Below are 18,709 nucleotides of genomic sequence, written 5' to 3' on the forward strand. Positions count from 1 at the left end.
AATATATTCGTCGCACACGCGTGAATAGTTTCTATGCACTGACAGGCGAAACTGACCTACCTGGCTCCTGCCTCTATATACATTATGGTCTCCTCTTAACGTCTAGTAAGTAATAAACACAAACCGTAGTTTCGGAGTAGTACTTTTATTGTATTCAATACATACTGTGATCAAAATATAAGAGAGTGCCACAAAAGTCATGGAATTCTAGTATGAACATATTTTGATGCAACATCCATCACAACGTCAATACGCAAAGATTTCCAACTGCAATAGTCCTCCTACATGTAGGCCTATGATATGTCTACTGTTTGCAAACATACCTTCTAAATCATGTTATCGTCTAACATGTCTAAGCCAGAGACACTTGAGACAGATAATGGTGGGAAATATAGGATGCCTGAAGTTTCACACAAGGTTCCAAAAGGGTCTAAAGCTTTCGTCAAACTAACGATCAAATTCGTTGTCGACGACCTTTCACCTAAATACTGACAATAATGTAGAAGCAGGGAGTGTTTCAACACAAACCCGACACGCCAATACCATATCATGTCATATCACGCAAGATTCATGATTAGCCTCGTTTTATGCACCATTGGCAATGAACTAACCAATGAAAGAGTTGTGATAGCCCAGTTATGTGTACATTACATTATATAGAAATCATTGTATAAAATTTAAGACTTAAAGGCATCTCGTAAATCAGCATGTAATTTTCCCTCCTCAAATTTTTATGGCTTTCTTATCTAAGACAACTATCATGTGCTGTATCGCAGGGTCCCGTGATTCAAGTATTATAAGTTAGGATTCTTGTACGGAATTTGAATGAAGCAAACGAAATTTCTCAGCAACCATCAAGCTTCAGAAGGATATGTGAAATTATCAAATCACGTTGGCATATCGTGGCGGAGCTCCATCTATCGAATTATAGGCCAACACGATCAGAGAGCAACATACGGTTATGTAATACCTGCTGAATATAGACACCAAATTGTTGAACATTTCTTCAGCGGGCTGACAGCTTCGTGGTGATTGCCATGGTCGGTCGACTCCTGACAAAAAGTAAGCCTAGATTGTTGTACGAAAGATGGGTCATATACAACAGAATACTAAGTACTGTACATGAATATTCGTGCTTAAAATATGACGGAAAAAGGGCCACATCATCACAATATAGGCAGGTGCATATCAAAATGTGGTGTTCCCACTATCTAAGCATTAACAGGTCACAATACAAAATCGATGATAGATGTGTAATATATTAATTTCTGTATGTGTATTTACAATATACATGTAACTTTCTGTCGTCCAAAACGTAACACTGCAGTACAAGCATAGGGAAGTCCATCTGTGTTAAAGCGTCCTAATTGCTAATGTAGTCTCTACTCTATCTGGATGATGGCACACAATGTACGTGTTATTGTCCGTTTTGTCAGCACACGCAGCAACTGTTACACTATAATTTTAGGACTTCATCAATTATTTTAAAGCAGCGAGTATAAAAATCCAATTCCGTTGTAAAGAAGTTAAGCCCGAGTAAATGTTCATCACCGTTGTAGATCACTGTAATGTATTTGATCGTGTCGACTATTGTATTTGTAATGTACCTTTCTCCATAAAGATAGGCTAAGTTTAAGATGCCTAAGCAGCATGAAAATTGCATGCTTTGTTGGGGTGGATGACTTCAGTATACGAATCAACATTCTCGAGATTATGGCAACCAACATACACCAAACAAGCAATCACAGGGCCATGTTTCCACGTGTTTTAAGCGAAAGCTCGAAAATGCTGGAGTCATCATTCACCATGGTTTCAATGCTAGTTTATGAAATCGGTGCATAATTTAAAATACATGCATCTAAGCTTTATAGAAAATGCTTGGTGTATTCAATATCTAATAATGATATACTTGATAATATGTATTTTTCTACAAATATGCGAATTGCCAACGCACGTCATAAACAATATGCACAATGATTGGCCGACATTAAAAAGCAGTTAAGATTTTTATGATATGTTTAAAATCGAATTACACAAATTATTCGTAACTTAATAAAATTGAAGTTCATTTCAGACAAAATAAATGTCTCCATCGTTTTTAATGGTGTTGGCCTTCAGTCACATCCATACCTGCCATCAACGATAAACACTGAGTTAACATACAGATGAGAGACATTGCTTGTCGATCATAGCAGCTGTCATAATCGCACTCCCAAGTAATGGAGATACAAACTAGTTTCAAACTGGAGTCGTTTTGATATCATTCTTGCTGACACGTTTTATTACATGTAGTTAAAGAACGATTCTTTTACCTCTTTTCTGAATTTTTCTAGAGATCCTTGGTAGGCTTGTATCCCGTAAAATGATATCCCAAAGAAATAAAGACATTGCCCGTTTTATCACAAAATATCCAGAATAGATAAATATAAATATTACAATAAGAGACACTTAAAGGACGACATAAAATTATTTCATAACAACCGTGTTATCAACTGCGCATGGTGGTAAAAAGCAAACTCCTCTTTCACTGTTTAACCGATGTAACCGTTTTAAATGACCCACCAGCTGAAAAAGGGTCCTTCTCTATTGTATGGTTACAGTTTAGGTCCTCAGGGGTTAAAGCACATAATATCAACCTTTGTCCGCGGAGGGGGAGGCTATATCGTATGACATTTTGAAATGCTACACCGGTCATTCAATCTTTTACACCGCTGTGCTGGTTTGTCTACCCTTTTGCTAAGTCGTATAAAAAATACCACATTACAGTTGTGTAATTTGAATATCACACTGCGCAGGATTTGCTTTAAATTTCTGTCTTAATGACTCTAACTATTTATAAAATTGAAAAATGGATGAACCGCTAACGGTCTGTATAATCCATATACTTGGTCAAATAAGCGCATTGTATATATTTGAAATGCATTTTATACTCAACGGTGTGGTAATTAAAATTACATAAGAACTATGTATGTCTTCTCATTGTCATGATTTTGTCTTTAAAGCTACATAAGAACTATGTACGCATCTTATATATTTGGATACAAATTACATGTATACTCGTCTCAACAGTGTGATGATTAAAAAGTACATAAGGACTATGCCAGTCGTCTCATTGTCAGGATTTAGTTTTTTAAAGATGCATAAGAACTACCCACGCCCTCTCACTGTGTTGATTATATTGGCAATAAAAATGACATGTCTGACCAAATAACAAGTGAAATAGGTCGATTCGTCTACATGATCCACTTGTCTAAAGTTTAAACTGGTGGAAGAGCACTTGAAAGAATGGAGACCGTCTGTTTGGAAGGTTGGCATATTATACTTCTAATACAAGTACTCCGCATCTCATCATCCTTTTTGCCTTTTATTCACGCTATAAATAAAGGTTTTGGTGCTTCTGAAAGACCTGTTAGGCCTATGGTTTTTTGGCCAACAGAAATATGATCCTCTTATGGGTTGTTCAGCAAAGTGAAAAAAAACCTTAAGCCCAGAACCAAAATGTTTTTTTTTGAGATTCCGTGAAATAGGGCTGTATTGTGTTGGCCGATACAAGGATTCTTTTCTTGAAAAGCTAAAAAAAAATTCATTTCATCAAAGAGTGTATTCACAACGATCATATTCAGCCCGCATGAAATTCGCACTCAACAGAAGTGTCGTGCAGTAACTACACAGACCAGTGCGGTGAAACTTTTTACGTAAATATCGATATCTATGGCGTATAGCTGAATTTATAACGAGAACCCTTCTTTATGCCCCCTATACAGACAATGTACAATATAATACTGTACACCGATATATATGTGACGAAATCAAGAGTCTCAAATTTGACACTGTTCGACGGTGGGCAGTACTGTGCTGTGTATATAACAAACGATATGTGAACAAATTACTAGTAATGCATCCTCCCAAAGCAGGCCTAACAGATCATTTCTAATGAACTCAGGCTTTGGTTGAGCATACTTTAGGAACGATAGAAACGCCTGCTGTGGAACGCAAGTAATGAGGCACCAAAGATGGTGCCTTGCAGATTAAAAAAAGTGGCCATTTGTTTCTCGCGGGGATATAGATGTATTGTTGGTTGATTGCACTTTGATCTATTGCACTATGTTGCAACTTTGGCTTCAATTGCTCTTCGCTTCTTCACGAATTCTTGTGCCTTTGGATCCGTCGCTCTTTGCTCAAGAATAGCTAAAGGTCCAAAACCTACAAACAAAATGCATTAATCAGGAAAATTAGAAACATGGAAATTACGTACTGTTAGTTGTTTTTTATGCTTCTAATTCATACCATAAGTATGCCGAGTGTTCTGAACTGCAGCTTCTTGTTAATACAGAGAACCCATGTCGAAAATTCAGATAACATTCGTATATGATTCTTAATAACGATCTAGTAGGTTTTATGTGCATGTGCATGTACATTCATGGCAAGATCCTTGTCAGATTCTTAGTTAAGTTTTAACTACAAATCTTATAACAATATTGTAAAGATTGTTCACGCAAGTGTACACGACGCTGAATAAAATCTCAAATATATTCGACCTGGGAAGCTGGCATGATTATACGGACCAGAAACATATGGCGACCGGAGTGGTATTAGTTTTCTGTCTCATGATAGTGTGAAAAATCGTACCTTTTTCCTTGACCTGTATCAGAGGACTCGTGGTAGACTTCAGGGCATTGAATCCTGTCACCTCCTCCCCATTGACACCTGGAATGTTATTCAAAGAGAGAACAACCTCGCCGGCGAAGTCATTAGTGAACATGATATCATGATCCATGACAGTGAACAGAACCACGGCACCGGACTCTTTACACTGATCAGCAGTTACATTGCTGAAAAAGAAGGAAAGATTAGTTGATAACGTGTGCTGATTTGCCTAAATCAACATCGAAATGTACTATATAAAGATACAGTTTCCCCATTCATATTCGGTTTGAATCAAAAACATTATAAAAGGTGACAATCAAAAGGAATTTGGCAACACCCGCGTACTCACAACTCAAACGATTCATCGAAAAGTGGATGTAATGTCTTCTTGATGATGCGTGTCTTCTGTACCGTTTGGTTAGGAAACACTGAGGAGGGACACAACTCGATCATGACGAAAGGGTCACTCAGGCCTGCAATAGAAAGCAGATGATACCACCAAGGATTAGATTGTTGCCCTAACCTCGTGTGATGTTTTCTGATCAGAACCTAACCAATCACAACAACACCCGGATTAACTCCGATGCTGTAATGACAACTAACAATTTGACATGAACTCACAAGGGTTCTTCCTTGCCTGGACATTTAGCACCCATTGTTCCATCCCCAGCAAGCATTTGAGCCAATCATCCAGTTTGCGGTGAGAAGATATCAACACAGAGTTGTAGTTAGCTTCAGCCCATCGCATGCCTTCCTTTACACTTTTAAACTTGATTACTGATAGCAATAGACATGTCACAAGAAAATGATTTACAATGCGAGATGAAATTGTGCATTGCGGCCATAAAAAGATTCCCGCCGAGCTGACTGGTGCATTAACTTTGCCATCTATAGAATATTATATCAACAAAAACATAATTGATACGCAAAATTGGCATAAATAATCCTTAAGAGTTAGTACTGTCCAACAGTTTAAAATTTAAGTGTGAACCCATGCATCTATACGTGCATTTCAAACAGGCTACCATACCCACCTCTTTTCTCGCCCTCGTTGCATTCAGCTAGATACATATCAGGAAATGCTTGTTAATGTGTATGGGCTTCATGTAGTACCGGCAAATTTTCAATATCTTGTGAAATATCTAAATGCTACCTCTATGGGCCGGGAGAGAGCACGTCCACGCTACCTTTATAATGTTGATCATAGGTCAATGGCGAAAAAGTACCACAATCAGTGTGTGACATAGGGTATTAGGCTATGATGTATTAAAAAACTATGTTGTGGATTATTGGTGTATACTGTTAAACGGTATTTGTTTAAACATAATGTATAGTATATTTCTCAAAACACATAATACGCTGAAGCTGATGTCTTATTTTGGTTGATGGAATGGTTACCATGATATTTTCAGCCATTTTAATTTGTGATGTCAGAAACGATATCTTGTGTGTGCGGTTGCTCGTCAATAATATAATATCTTCATTGGTGTAACCTTGTGTCAACATCTAAATCAAATGAGTAAACACTAACACCTACCGTTCGTGTCCAATGGAATGACATCTTTAGCACTGAGTACTTCAACACACAGAATTTCAGCATCGAAGTTGTAATAGACACGTGTGCTGAGAGTACCAAACTTGGTTGTCTCCGTTTCTTTCTGAAATATTAAAACGATATGCTAAAAGCACTGCAGATTTTACAAATCATTTGTTCTCCGTATTCCCCATATCGATCATGTGACCCAGCACTCCATCATCTGACTTTATGAAGGAGTTGAAGAATCATTCAGTATCTTTATACCGTGTGTATGATTTAACAGGTAACCTTAAGGCAGCGATAAATCGCCAAGATTCTGGGCAATAACTCGCTCTTGGCAAATTTCCAATAAAAATTATTAGTGAAGGGACAGTGCTTTGAAATCTCTTCCAAAGGCAATGCGATAACCATCATCGACTGCACCTCGAAGAACGCTGTACATCGACATTGTAACGATAAAGTAATGTAAATGTTTTTGAAATACCTGTAATTGTAAATGTTCTATGAAATACATGGATTCGAGTTCTCCAGTATCTGCTTTATTGAAACGCAGTAGTCGCTCAACCGCCTGAAAGTAAAGCATATGTAACTGAATTAAGCAAAAACATTTGTTTGGGCTGAATAAAAAAATAGTGCATTCTGAGAAACCCATAAATTGTGTTTCGGCCTATATGTGGGGCAAACATATCGAGAGATGCATTTATTGATGTTTTGACGGTTACTGCAGGAGGTATATGGGAGCTATTAGAAGTAGTGGAGCCCACTTGATTGATGATATTACTCACCACATATTCTGGTCCCTTTATGATCGACATCTTCAGACCTTTCTCGTTGGCGTGGAAGAATTCAACAAGAATTGACAGTGAATCATACATCCGTCTGTAGAATTGCTTTGTTCGCTAAAATCAAAGTGTGGAAATTTTGGAAATGCACTAAACTATTTTACTTAACACCAGCTTGAGATCAATGTCTGCCGAATTTGTAGTCCGAGTCTATTTTCAATAACCCATGTAACCGCACTACATGCATAGCACTGCTTATGGACTAAAGGGGAAAAGTTGCATGGGAAATCAAGTCTGCTTTGAGATTCTTTCGAATTATCAGATATACGTACATCTTCTTCTGAAGCGTCAGCTGTAATGACGTCACGCAATTCCTCCAGACACTCCACCCAGATTGAGTGTAATATACGGTCGAAGTTGGTCCTAAGGAGATTCGTATTTAATGTAAGGAGATTACTATCCAGATAGGTCATCAGATCACCAATTGCCTGGAAATGTTCAAATAACAGGTAAAATATCGATATTGGCACTGTAAGTCACTGTTGTAATATGATATAACATAAGTTTCGCGTTTTAGTACACTGTATGGTAGGTAAAAGTAGTAAGCATGCATAAATCGTGTTGTTCATCAAAATGATGAGTCCATGTTGTATTACATTGTGTTGTATCAAATAATAGTCAGCACGTCAATAACAGTCAAAATTTTGGTACACCCCTTCGTAGTAAATAGTAGTAGTATGCATGTGTATTTTTGGTTGCTCATCAATATGAAATTGCTCATGGTAGTTTTGATGGTTTCAATTTTGTAACCAAGTACAATTAAACTTACATCTTCAGCAGGAACCGATTCAGGCGCCCAGCATAAGTGGAACACGTCCTTCTTGAGGTCTGGCCGCATCTGAAATTAAATTCATATAGTTCAGCAACAACAATAGATGTATATATAGGTCAGCAACTTGGGAACCGTAGCATCATGAAGAAATCGTAGATATTAATCAAAAAGAGTTCTCACCTTATCGGCCACCCTGTCAACCACTTGTTTGATCTTTTTCACCATCTCATCATCAGCACCCCTGATAATACCCATCAGGGACTGTCTTGCCTGTTTGAATGCCTTCTCTCCTTTGACACGCTCCATCGCCCTTAACACCTCAGCAAACTGAAGGGCCTCTGGCAAGGGTTTCAGGGCCCTGCGCACTTGTTCTATGTTGTTGATGGTTATGCAAAGCTAGAAGACAAAGTACAAATTTCAACATTTAAGCACATTGTGAAATATATCGAGCTTCTGCTATGCGAAGCGCCGAAATACTGATGCCTTCTCTGAACTGTATAAAGTATTTTGTGTAGAACGTTTTATGATGAATCACTATGGTAGTGAAGGTAGCCCACGTTTTAAAATTTTTACCCTTTTGGTCCCTGGTTGCTGAGAGATTTATGGCTAGAGGCCGATACATTAGATTATGATCGTACAAATTGTATATTTTGTTGGTCCGGACTAAAACAGTTGCGATACCGGTGACACCGGCAACACCGTTAGCATGCATTCTCTATTTCCTTACGAAAGGCGGACATTTCGTAAGAGGTCCACCTGTCTTAGTTTCTTTCACATGATAATACTTATAAAAGAAGGGGTGCAATATTAGCTTTTTCAATGCAAATATCAGAGAGATTAATGCATGCATCGATGAAAACTACGGTTTGTACACAAAATGAGCAAAAGCTTTCAAGGATGAGGTCGTATAAATCACACCTCATCTTCTAAAACGTCCACGTGCATGTATAATCAATCCAATTGAATCATTTTCGAACTCTATTCCGGTATTTACGTGTGCTTCAAAGGAAAAACTCGATGCAATACGTTAAATGCCATTGTCCCTTCACCACTTGTTGTGAACTTTACGCAAAAAATTGATCGTGGTGAAGATATGATTTGGCAAACTTAATCACCATCCCAATGCAAGTTAATTATGCAGAGTATCAACCATTCTTCACTCACCTGGAGATCAAGCTTTCTCTAAATAATCCATCAGTTAAACATGAAGGCGCTATATTTCAAATTATCCATGTTTTGGGTAAAATTTATATATCGAAAGTAAACTAATATTACAGCACATAATTACAGGTCCGATTATTATCAACCAACGACCATTCTAGCCTGTTGATGTCCATCGATGACTGGAATTTGTTCCAAGTTTGCCAAGTAATGCATTCTGTCAATCAAAAAACGTTTAAGGTCAATCTCCATTATTAAGATTTGTTTCAGGATGTAAGATTACATAGACATGTTCATACTAATATTTCAGAGGGATCATCGCTGTTATACCTACCTGTTCAGTGACATCAAACTGCCCAACTTCATCGTAATATCCAGCGTTTTTCAGCTTGCCGTGGATAAGGTCAGCATAGTATGTTGCACCCACACACATATCCTAGAATGAAAAGAGAAACCATATGAAGTCATAGTTCCTCACCAATTCAATTAGATAAGCAAGTTAGCCAAAAGTGAACCACTGTTTTTCATAAGGGTCAGGCTTAGGCCAGCCAGTGTATGTTCGTCATGAGCAAATACATTGGGCGGTTTCAAGCTGAGTAAATGTCAAATGTCGTGGTTAGCTGTTCTTGCATCGAAAAGTGCAATAAAGCTTCCGTGTATAGGGAGGGGATCATGAAAAACAGCAATTTCAGGCAATTATTGTTGGTTCGATTGACATTGATCGATTTCAAGGTGCTTTTGATGAAACATCATGAGAACTGTTTCATTCGTAACATTTAATCAATGATTCGGTGAACACGTTTGATAATCATCCTCCATCACCGTACCAGTAGTGTTAATACAGGGATAGACAACAACAAAAAAGCTTTTCTTACGTCGGTGATCTTTGTAATAAATGGATATGCGGTGGGTAGATCTGGCCAGGAGAGCTGCCTCCAGAACTCAATGATCTGCCCGAAGCAGCAAGAGACGTCAACTGCGGATGTGCTGTGTTTCACCCCCGATTCCACTTCAGACATCTGAAAGACAATGCGCTTGGTCGATATTGCTATTCAATATTGCTTCTGGCAAAAGTGGTAAAAAGCAAAATGACGTTATTTTACGTTAACAGACTCTTCTAACTTACATTAGGTTACTTACTTTACTCTTATGCTTACATGTATATCTTCTAGAGTTGAGATTTTAACACTTCGATACACATCACATAGTAATGATAAAGAATAAAAGTACCATAGTTTACACATTGTATTGTTAAAGGTACAGTAAATCATGAAATATGGAAATAATGAACACAGTATTTCTGATGTAATAATTATACAAATAGTGTTTATTATATACATCATCCATGGGTTTTTAAGCGTTCATCGAAACCATCAGAGGCAAATATAATTAACATTTACAGGTTGGTACAATGTTGAGGGAATATCTAATAATACATACATGTATATACACAACGAAACGAACAATTACGTGTTGACATCTACAGTCAAATATGGCTCAAATCCTCATCATGGCAATAAGACAAGTAGATGATGATTTATTGAGCCAAGTGACCAGGGAAGGGTGAATATAAAAATGACCAAACTATCTAATGCGTTTTATTCATTTTTTAAGCCAGTCTATGATCATTTAGTCTACTTTAATGTCTTTAATATTCACGTTCTACTTGTATTTCTGAAATGCAGTTTGGTTATTTTGATAAATACACTAGTTACACGAATATAAGGTCTGATGAATGGGCAACAACGGCAAACTTTTTACCTTTACCATTTTACTTTCAGGGTCGCCTGTTTGTGTGGTGACCATACAAACCTTATATTTGTGTACTCTGCCCAAATAGGTAAGCTGCTCGCCTTAAACGTAATCATGTCACGACTAGTAACAGCCTTTTGGCCGTACATAAATGGATCCATCACAGCTCCAGTTGTTCCTACGTCCGGGTAATAGTCAACTAAATGGGCAGAGTCTAAGGTTTTAGGATGCCATGCAAAAGTGAGTATAAATTTCTACCTCGTGTCTGATTTCCTGTGAGGGTAGGTGAAAAACAGTTAACATGAATATTAAGCGTGAACACAAGGCATTATGTAAGCAAGTGAAGGGTATCCTGTGAGAGTCTGAATATAACAATTCAAGATAACGTGTCGCAAAAAGCTGCGCGTGAAAATGGAAGTTAATTAGCTTTGGAAAGAGAGGGCCTTTGGAAAAATTCATTCAAATTTCGATACAAGATAAAGGTCAATACAGCTTTTGACAGGATAAGAATTCATTCATTCAGCGTTAAACAGAAAGTTCATAATGCGTAAACTGAGATAAAAGATACTATAGTAAACTTTCAATATTAAAATGTCACCAGAAATTATTTTGACATCCAAGAGGTTAGACAGTTAAAACGTGACAAGCTCAAAAACCAGCCAATGTTAACTTTTTACCTCGATGTGTGAAGATCTATCTCTGAATATCTGTACAAAGATTAGATAATCACTGATCTTGTATACATTAAAGTATTTAGAAAGACTTCCTGCGTAATGGTTAGACGAAAACATTTCAGAAAATGGGTAGTAAGAATAAAGATCAGCAAATGCTTTTACTTCAGTTTTCTCCTGAAATACCTAAAGTGGAAATGTACATGAAGTATACAGTAAAAGCATTTACTAAATTTTATTCATATCATCAAATGTCTCTCTTTGAGCTGTCAGTTTGTGGGTAAACAAATGGAGGACAATGGAAAGTAGTACGCTTCTCACTTCAAATAATTGAAAACTATTTCCACGTTCACCTACATGTAAACGTGACAAAACATGTTGCCTTGACCGAACAAGCCATGGATAATCGCTTTTGATACTCCAGAGACATGTTTGACAGATCACCAAATGTAACGAGTTGTGACGTGATTCAGCGATACAGAAGCATGCAGATGTTTGTGGATCTACTCATAGATGCCTCACCTTGTCCAACTCTACTGCTTTCTTGATCCTTTGCATCAGTTTGTGTTTGGCCATCGGCAACCATCTTTCCACGGCTGGTTTAAACCATTCGTAATGTTGGGACACCGCCAACGATTTTCTTTCACTGAAGTATGAATGTAAGACTCATTCATCGACTACAGTTGGTGAATTTGCTAGAGTGAAAAACTGTTAATTCTGCAGCAATATCAACTAAATAGAACTCTTCTATAGTGATCACTTCTTTTGATGGATACATTATTGAAGAATACATTCAAACCATCGAATGAAAAGATTGTGTCATCAAGCACGGAAATGCAGATTAGCATTTAATACAAACCTCGCAGGGAGATTTTCCCTGAATTTTGTGAATTCTTGCAGAGCCAAGTATAGCTCAAATAACTGCGTGCCTTGCTGATGGGCCCCGGGGCAATCTAACTCCGCCTGGTCGGATGCAGATGGCGGTCTTTTGGGCAATTTTACACCGTCCATCTCTTTGTTTACGTCATCACCAAGCTGGAAGAAACATGGATGAGGCATGCTCAGAGGATTTCACCCAAATTAGTATGTGGTCGAACGAGGTTCGAAGTTCAACCTTCTTGCTCAAATACCCAACACATTTCACTGAAGAAAGCACTCCATTAAAAAAGGTTCAATAGGGCACTTTAAAAAGCTATTCGAAACACACTGGATGTATTTTACACTGCACCTCGAGTTACAACCTCAAACACTTGGATTGGAACAACGAATGGAAGTTGTCAAAAAGCAGTTAAAGTAACATTTCAGTGTTAAGTTTGAGGTGTTTTTGAATAGAAATTGTTTTCGAAGTATTCGCAGTCTCCATTGCATCCAATACCTCGGCTAGGTTTCGACCTGACTTTTGAATTCTTTGCTGTCGGTCGATGAAACCTCAATCAGCTATCCATGCTACACATTTACCATCTCCCGATCATGCTATAATGCAGGTACATAAACAATCCACAAACTGGGCCTGGAACCAACCAACACCAATGAAACGGGCAAAGTGTAGAGACGTTGGTGATGTTTTCTATGAAAAGGATGTGATAAAAATGCATTCAAAACGATGCATTACCAGTCCTAATGAAGGAAGGTAGAAGCATTACCAGCGCGCATTCGAAGTATCCACTTAATAGATAGCTAGGGAAGCAGGTGTTTTGTTGAAAGTGGAATTACGAAAAAAATATTTTAATGAAGAATTCTTATTAAAATGGAAGAATTTCAGTGTGTAACCATCTGGTTTTGGTAATAAGCATGATTTCCTCTATTCGTGTTACCTCGAGATTTTAATAAGACAAATAGACAGAAAGACAAAAAAGACATTCATGACTATTTCCTAACTAAGCTGTCAGATGAAAGTTTTAAGAAAAAGGTAAGATTTGTTATGTCTCTGCAAGGGAGGGGCCTCTCTGGTAGTGGTATACTGACAACATTCTGAGACAATAATTTTGTTCATCTTTAGCGGTTAGTATAGGATAACCATCAACTATCTAAATGTTAATATCAAAACAGTCAAAACAGTTTAAACAATGGTTAGATAATCACTAATTGCTATTATATTAAAACGACATATTAAAAAGGTGGCGTGCAACTGCAAGACATGAAAAGTCTCGCCAAAAGGTCATTTAAGAAATAAGGAACGAACGACCAACTGATACATGGCGGCCTTTTGCCGTTTGTCAAGTGATCTACATCCTCACTCATCAAGGGTTAACATTCGCAAATTCACCATCTCTGGTTAGACGTCTACCACTTCTCTGATAGTTGGCGTCAAGTATTGTTCCATGACCCTCTGACTGACACAGTCAATAAAAAGCAACATCGTTCCCCTGTCTACGTTTTGCTTCGATAAGGACCACAATCCTCCATCTTTTTCAGCCAACACAAATATGAACTCCCGAAAAGTTTTACAGAGAAATAAAAAAAGTTTGGAAAATGAAGGTTTTTTTACAGAGAAACTGATGAAGCGTACTAGTATCACTGAGATCCATACCATCATTCGTATGATTGGTCATCCCATTTGATGAGTATAGGTCAATGAATACATATGCAAGGGAACGAGGCCACTTAAAACGCGTGCGACGACACACTAAGCGTGTGTGTACATGCTGGAAAACATCAACAGGAAAACGAGTATTGGATAGCAGTTAGCTCTACCTCTTCTTCAAGGCCGGCGCTGATATCATCAGAGATCTACATAAACATAAACCGGCGGGTTAGTCATGCAAATTACAACAATGTGCTCACAAAATGAAATTATCTAAAATCTTATGACGATATGAAGAACCTTTCCGCAGGATACATGTATATCCCTAATCATTCGTCGCTCATACTCTTCGTAAGGATTGCGAAATCTGCCTATTACTTCTGTGCCATAGAGAATGCAACTGACGACCCTTTTCCCACAGCAGTTTCGTGAATAGAGCATAAATTAGGCTTCAAAGCCGCGTGTCTTAGATTTAACCATCGCAGCGTGTTCACCGGGAAGACCAATCCTCCAATGCCGAGATGGTGCCTACATGTATGGGCTTAAATAAATGAGTAGTAACTTCGGTAAGTGGGTTGGTCGTGCAGAATTTCTCGTCAGGTAGGCTAAATGTGCTGTATGACGAAGGAATATTCACCCCGAGTGTGAAAAGAAATCGTCATAAGAGATATTAAAAGATTCTATAGACGATTAACGAGGGTACTAGATTTACAGCAAGTCGTTGCTCTTGTAAAGTTACCATAACATCAGAAACCCTCTTTCTGCGAGAATGCTTACAAATAATAATTTTTAATGTCAATCTCCATCATAATATCTATATGCAATAAAACGATAGTATGAAATAAACAAAGCTGCTGGTATACATGTACAATATTAAGTGACACGCACATTACGACACCGAACTGATTCATCACTGCGCCACTATGGTAGCAAACACAACAGTATTACATGTACGTTACTTTAGAAGCCATGCCCAATTCATGCTGCACTATATATGGTGCATGCGTCACCTCTTTCTCATAAAACCTTTTAACATATCGCTACCAATGAATACATAGATTTACACTTTTGCAACTTCGTACGCATATCACTCGCTCGTCAATTACCTATGACCGTGTACATATGTATGTATACATACTTCCAAGCTTGCATATTTCAAACAAGGTTTCTTTCAATTTCACCCCAGTCACATCTTTTCCCGGTTCAAGCGCGCTCGAAAGTTTAGACACCAGTATAAATGCCGATAAATACAACAAACAAACAAAATACGATATGATACGCACCATTTTCTCCAATTGCTTGTAGAGAACGCCAAAATATTTCACATTGCCGATTCTGAAATTATCAAGTTGACATTCAAGTATGTTCTAAGAACTTAAGGTGATATAATTGATGCCCCAGGGCCAGGGCAATGCTTGGTGTCAATTATCATTATTATCAATATCATTTTTATCTTGAAAACCCCTGAACCTGAACTTTACAAACTCAAGTACACACTGATTTCAGACTGCAACGAAGATCTCACCAAAACTGAATGAACCTGTAGAATTTCCTAGACATGTCCAAAACATCAACATCATGGTGACCTGAAGCTTGTGAGAATTAAAAATTTGCTCTATTTCACACACGGTTCATATCGCCATAGCCTGGCTATTACAGGCGAAGGACATCTCCACTCTAACATGAAAACCTCTGTGGTTCAACGATTACAATGCTGGACTTGCGATCTGGTGGTCACGGGTTCGACTCCCCGTGTATCCACAACATTTTATTTTTAACAAGATGTGCATCTGTGATGTATATTAAGTCTTAGTATCTGACATGATCTCTGATGATACTACTACTTTTTCGTCTCTTATAACAAGCTGATTAAGTTAATTATCTAAGACATCGCTAATCACTCGGGGCAATGTTACAAAAAGACACGAAGAGAGCTGAAATGGAAAACATGTCACTTCAATTATCTAAGTGGACCTGTTTCTGACACATGGCTGATGTCGTAATGGCATTCCACGCCTTAAATCATGTCCGTTGACTAGCTTCAGGCACTCGAATTTTTAGTTCACGCAATCTCCAATGAGAGGAAGTCGCTTTATTCACCTCGAGTCTGTCAATAGTGAGCTAGTCTACACATAGCGAAGGTTACCAATTGCGAGGTTTGGAGAATAAAAATAAGCTTGAAAAAATAATGCTATGAAACATTAGTCAGAGGAATGAAGTGAATTTTCGTTAATTATCTCGATCTCATTTATTGTAGTATAGATATAAAAGGAAGAAGGGTACGCCAAAATTAGATTTTGTGATCATATTTACAAGCAGGCCACGTTCGGAATATTTACAAAACAATTCATACTAGGGACACTTTTCTGTAATACTGCGTGTTCACGCCTGCTTGATACATTTCAATGTTGGTACATACTTTTCAAAGGATTTGTCATAGTAAAGGAGAGACTTCTGGCAGTCTGTGTTGATAATGTTGGTCAGCTCAGACAGGGACACGACAATCTCATCTTCACCCTAGAGTAAAAAGGAAAACGATGCAGTGTAACCAAAGTGGCAATATCTACGAAATGAGTTACAACAATCTGAAAAATTTGAAAGGCTCAAAACTTGCCAAGTCAAATCTAGAGAAATATTGGTAACGAGCCACACAATAACAATTTCAAGTTTTAAAAAAAACATTACTTAGAATATGTCAGTGTGTTAAAAGTGAATGATATCATTTCGGTACTATGTTTTAGCAATCCTCTTATGTAGTTAATTTAGGCAAATATTTCTTCTTCCTATAAGTTTTCTTCCTTTTCTTTATTTATATCACTGAGTCAATTACCAATGAGAGAGCTTGACAACTGTTCCTACCTTAACATTCGTCTGTGGTCGTGTGATAGAATACTGTTTCTCATACCATTCAAGGTTTCCTTTCTGAAAATTATAATCATATGACTTATGTCAGCAGCAAAATGAAGAAAAAACGTCAAAGTGGGACCAAAGAATTTTCTGTGAAAGGAGTATTTCATTCTACATGTACATTTTCCTTTATGAAGTATCTCTTTTCTTTACCCAAATAGACTTAAATTATAAATTATATTGCGTCAGACAATTTCAATAATTTACAAAATCTTGGCAGAACGGGTTTGTTTGAAAACGACTTATTGATCGTACCTTTAAAACTGCCACAATTTCCGAATGCAGCTCTTTCTGGAATGGACAGCACTTGCGGAACACACTCATCTGGTATATTTTAGCAAGGCACCTGCATGATGATGACAAAAATCATGTATAAATATATCATTATTGGTTATCAACGCGAATTGGAAATGTTCGATAAAACACCAGTTTGATTGCGCACACGTCAGTCGACAATAATTGATTAGGGAAAAAAATTCAGTTTTATGATTTTCTTGTCAGGTATTTTTGGTAATGACGCATTATTTCCTTGTGACAGACGTCCAAGCAACTAACTTGGTTTCGATATTCAATACTTGGAGTGCATTGTTTTGTCACAATTTTTTTCTTCAATTTGTACGAACCTCAGCATGAAATCTAGCCTGACTTGTGCTGCTCTGTTGGCTGCCGGGAACACTTGACGAAGCTTGCGTAATAGGCCAAGGCAGAACTCAATGAATAGATTAAAAGACTCAGCCAGAGATTCTTCCTGTAAAACAGACATAACTCTCACTTAATATGGATCATCGTAAACTTTTGAGAGAACATCCCTTAAGATGAGGAATTACAGAACTACTGGAAACTTTGGCGTTGTAAAACGTTGTACAACCACTCTAGCGGCAGACATAGAGAGAACCCGCAGCAAAAGGGCCTGGGTCCGCGCTTGTAAAATACAGAGCTGAAATAATAGGTATGTATGTACATATTCAGGTGTTTAAGCAAAGTACGTTGAATGAATTGACTGTTTTCGTGACCTGATAACCTGTCAAAAGTAACTGTTACTGAGCTACTACGAGATCCGATGATGAGGATTATGCTATAGAGTCAATGAGACGATAAGTATTTTTAGGATGGGGTTGTGTTCATAACTACATAACATGCAGTGGGTGATCAATACATCTACATTACTTTCATTTTCAATTAGATAAGCTATTGCATGCTTTGATATTTGATCAATTCCCTCGTAAAGAATCCTATCTCTGCAGTCATTAATTTAGGATCCGTCTTATTATGATAAAGAAATATGTCCTCTCCATGGAATGTTTCAGCTAACTCATCCATGTTTTACGTAAGACACTGTAGAGTATCCAGGAAGGAACATTGTGATAAAGCTTGATCCGGCCAAATATGGGTTGTCGACTAGTTTCCTGTCTCGCCTCCTTCGCGTTCCAACCATCCTTCTCGTTAAAGTCGACAACTTCTTATAAAGTCACGTCGGCTCATAACATCCCGACACGTTCGATGGATCATCCCCCATATCATAAGCAAAAGTATCAGATTCATGTTTTTGGGAAATGGAAGACGTTACTCTACAAGACAATGTTCATGCGCTGATCAAACAACAGCTTTACATGATCCGTATTACAGACCTCACAGCTCCGACAGCAGTAACAATAACAATAACATGTACTAATTGTGCTCTTCTATTCATGCAGATGGAAGTCTCTTTCCTGTAATATCTGAAACCCAACCCTCATCAGAATATAGTCACAACGATTGTATTGCATGCATGCATTTGAATTGATACAAAGCCACTGGAAAATTCTTAAGAGGACGAAATGATTCCTCCACCAACCCTCAATTGCTGAGCTAAGAATGATGTTATGTCGATCGACCAATGCAACTATCCACGATCCC

At 37.8% G+C, this 18,709-nt stretch overlaps 1 protein-coding gene across 11 annotated transcripts in view; it reads right to left on the reverse strand.

Annotated features, from left to right (window-relative positions):
* Positions 1-129: 129 nt before the first annotated feature.
* Positions 130-18,709, reverse strand: part of LOC135493598 (BAI1-associated protein 3-like) — a 78,205-nt gene continuing 59,625 nt past the window's right edge. For 4 of the 11 annotated variants that reach the window (XM_064781122.1, XM_064781059.1, XM_064781114.1 and 1 more), the window contains 22 exons: positions 17,437-17,561; positions 17,069-17,159; positions 16,766-16,828; positions 16,326-16,423; positions 15,190-15,241; positions 14,077-14,112; positions 12,242-12,417; positions 11,905-12,028; positions 11,389-11,418; positions 9,835-9,978; positions 9,294-9,395; positions 8,963-8,980; positions 7,979-8,194; positions 7,796-7,864; positions 7,299-7,454; positions 6,970-7,083; positions 6,669-6,752; positions 6,185-6,305; positions 5,682-5,708; positions 4,997-5,120; positions 4,630-4,832; positions 130-4,203 (listed from right to left, as the gene is read on the reverse strand). In XM_064781122.1, the coding sequence (XP_064637192.1) occupies positions 4,103-4,203; positions 4,630-4,832; positions 4,997-5,120; positions 5,682-5,708; positions 6,185-6,305; positions 6,669-6,752; positions 6,970-7,083; positions 7,299-7,454; positions 7,796-7,864; positions 7,979-8,194; positions 8,963-8,980; positions 9,294-9,395; positions 9,835-9,978; positions 11,389-11,418; positions 11,905-12,028; positions 12,242-12,417; positions 14,077-14,112; positions 15,190-15,241; positions 16,326-16,423; positions 16,766-16,828; positions 17,069-17,159; positions 17,437-17,561 (2,274 nt within the window). In that variant the 3' untranslated portion in view covers positions 130-4,102. Of the gene's footprint in view, positions 4,204-4,629; positions 4,833-4,996; positions 5,121-5,681; positions 5,709-6,184; positions 6,306-6,668; positions 6,753-6,969; positions 7,084-7,298; positions 7,455-7,795; positions 7,865-7,978; positions 8,195-8,962; positions 8,981-9,293; positions 9,396-9,834; positions 9,979-10,969; positions 10,985-11,388; positions 11,419-11,904; positions 12,029-12,241; positions 12,418-14,076; positions 14,113-15,189; positions 15,242-16,325; positions 16,424-16,765; positions 16,829-17,068; positions 17,160-17,436; positions 17,562-18,709 lie in introns of all 11 variants that reach the window. The other 7 variants (XM_064781069.1, XM_064781098.1, XM_064781092.1 and 4 more) reach the window with 7 other exon arrangements.

Source organism: Lineus longissimus, chromosome 1, assembly GCF_910592395.1.
Source record: "Lineus longissimus chromosome 1, tnLinLong1.2, whole genome shotgun sequence".
Lineage (NCBI taxonomy): Eukaryota > Metazoa > Nemertea > Pilidiophora > Heteronemertea > Lineidae > Lineus > Lineus longissimus.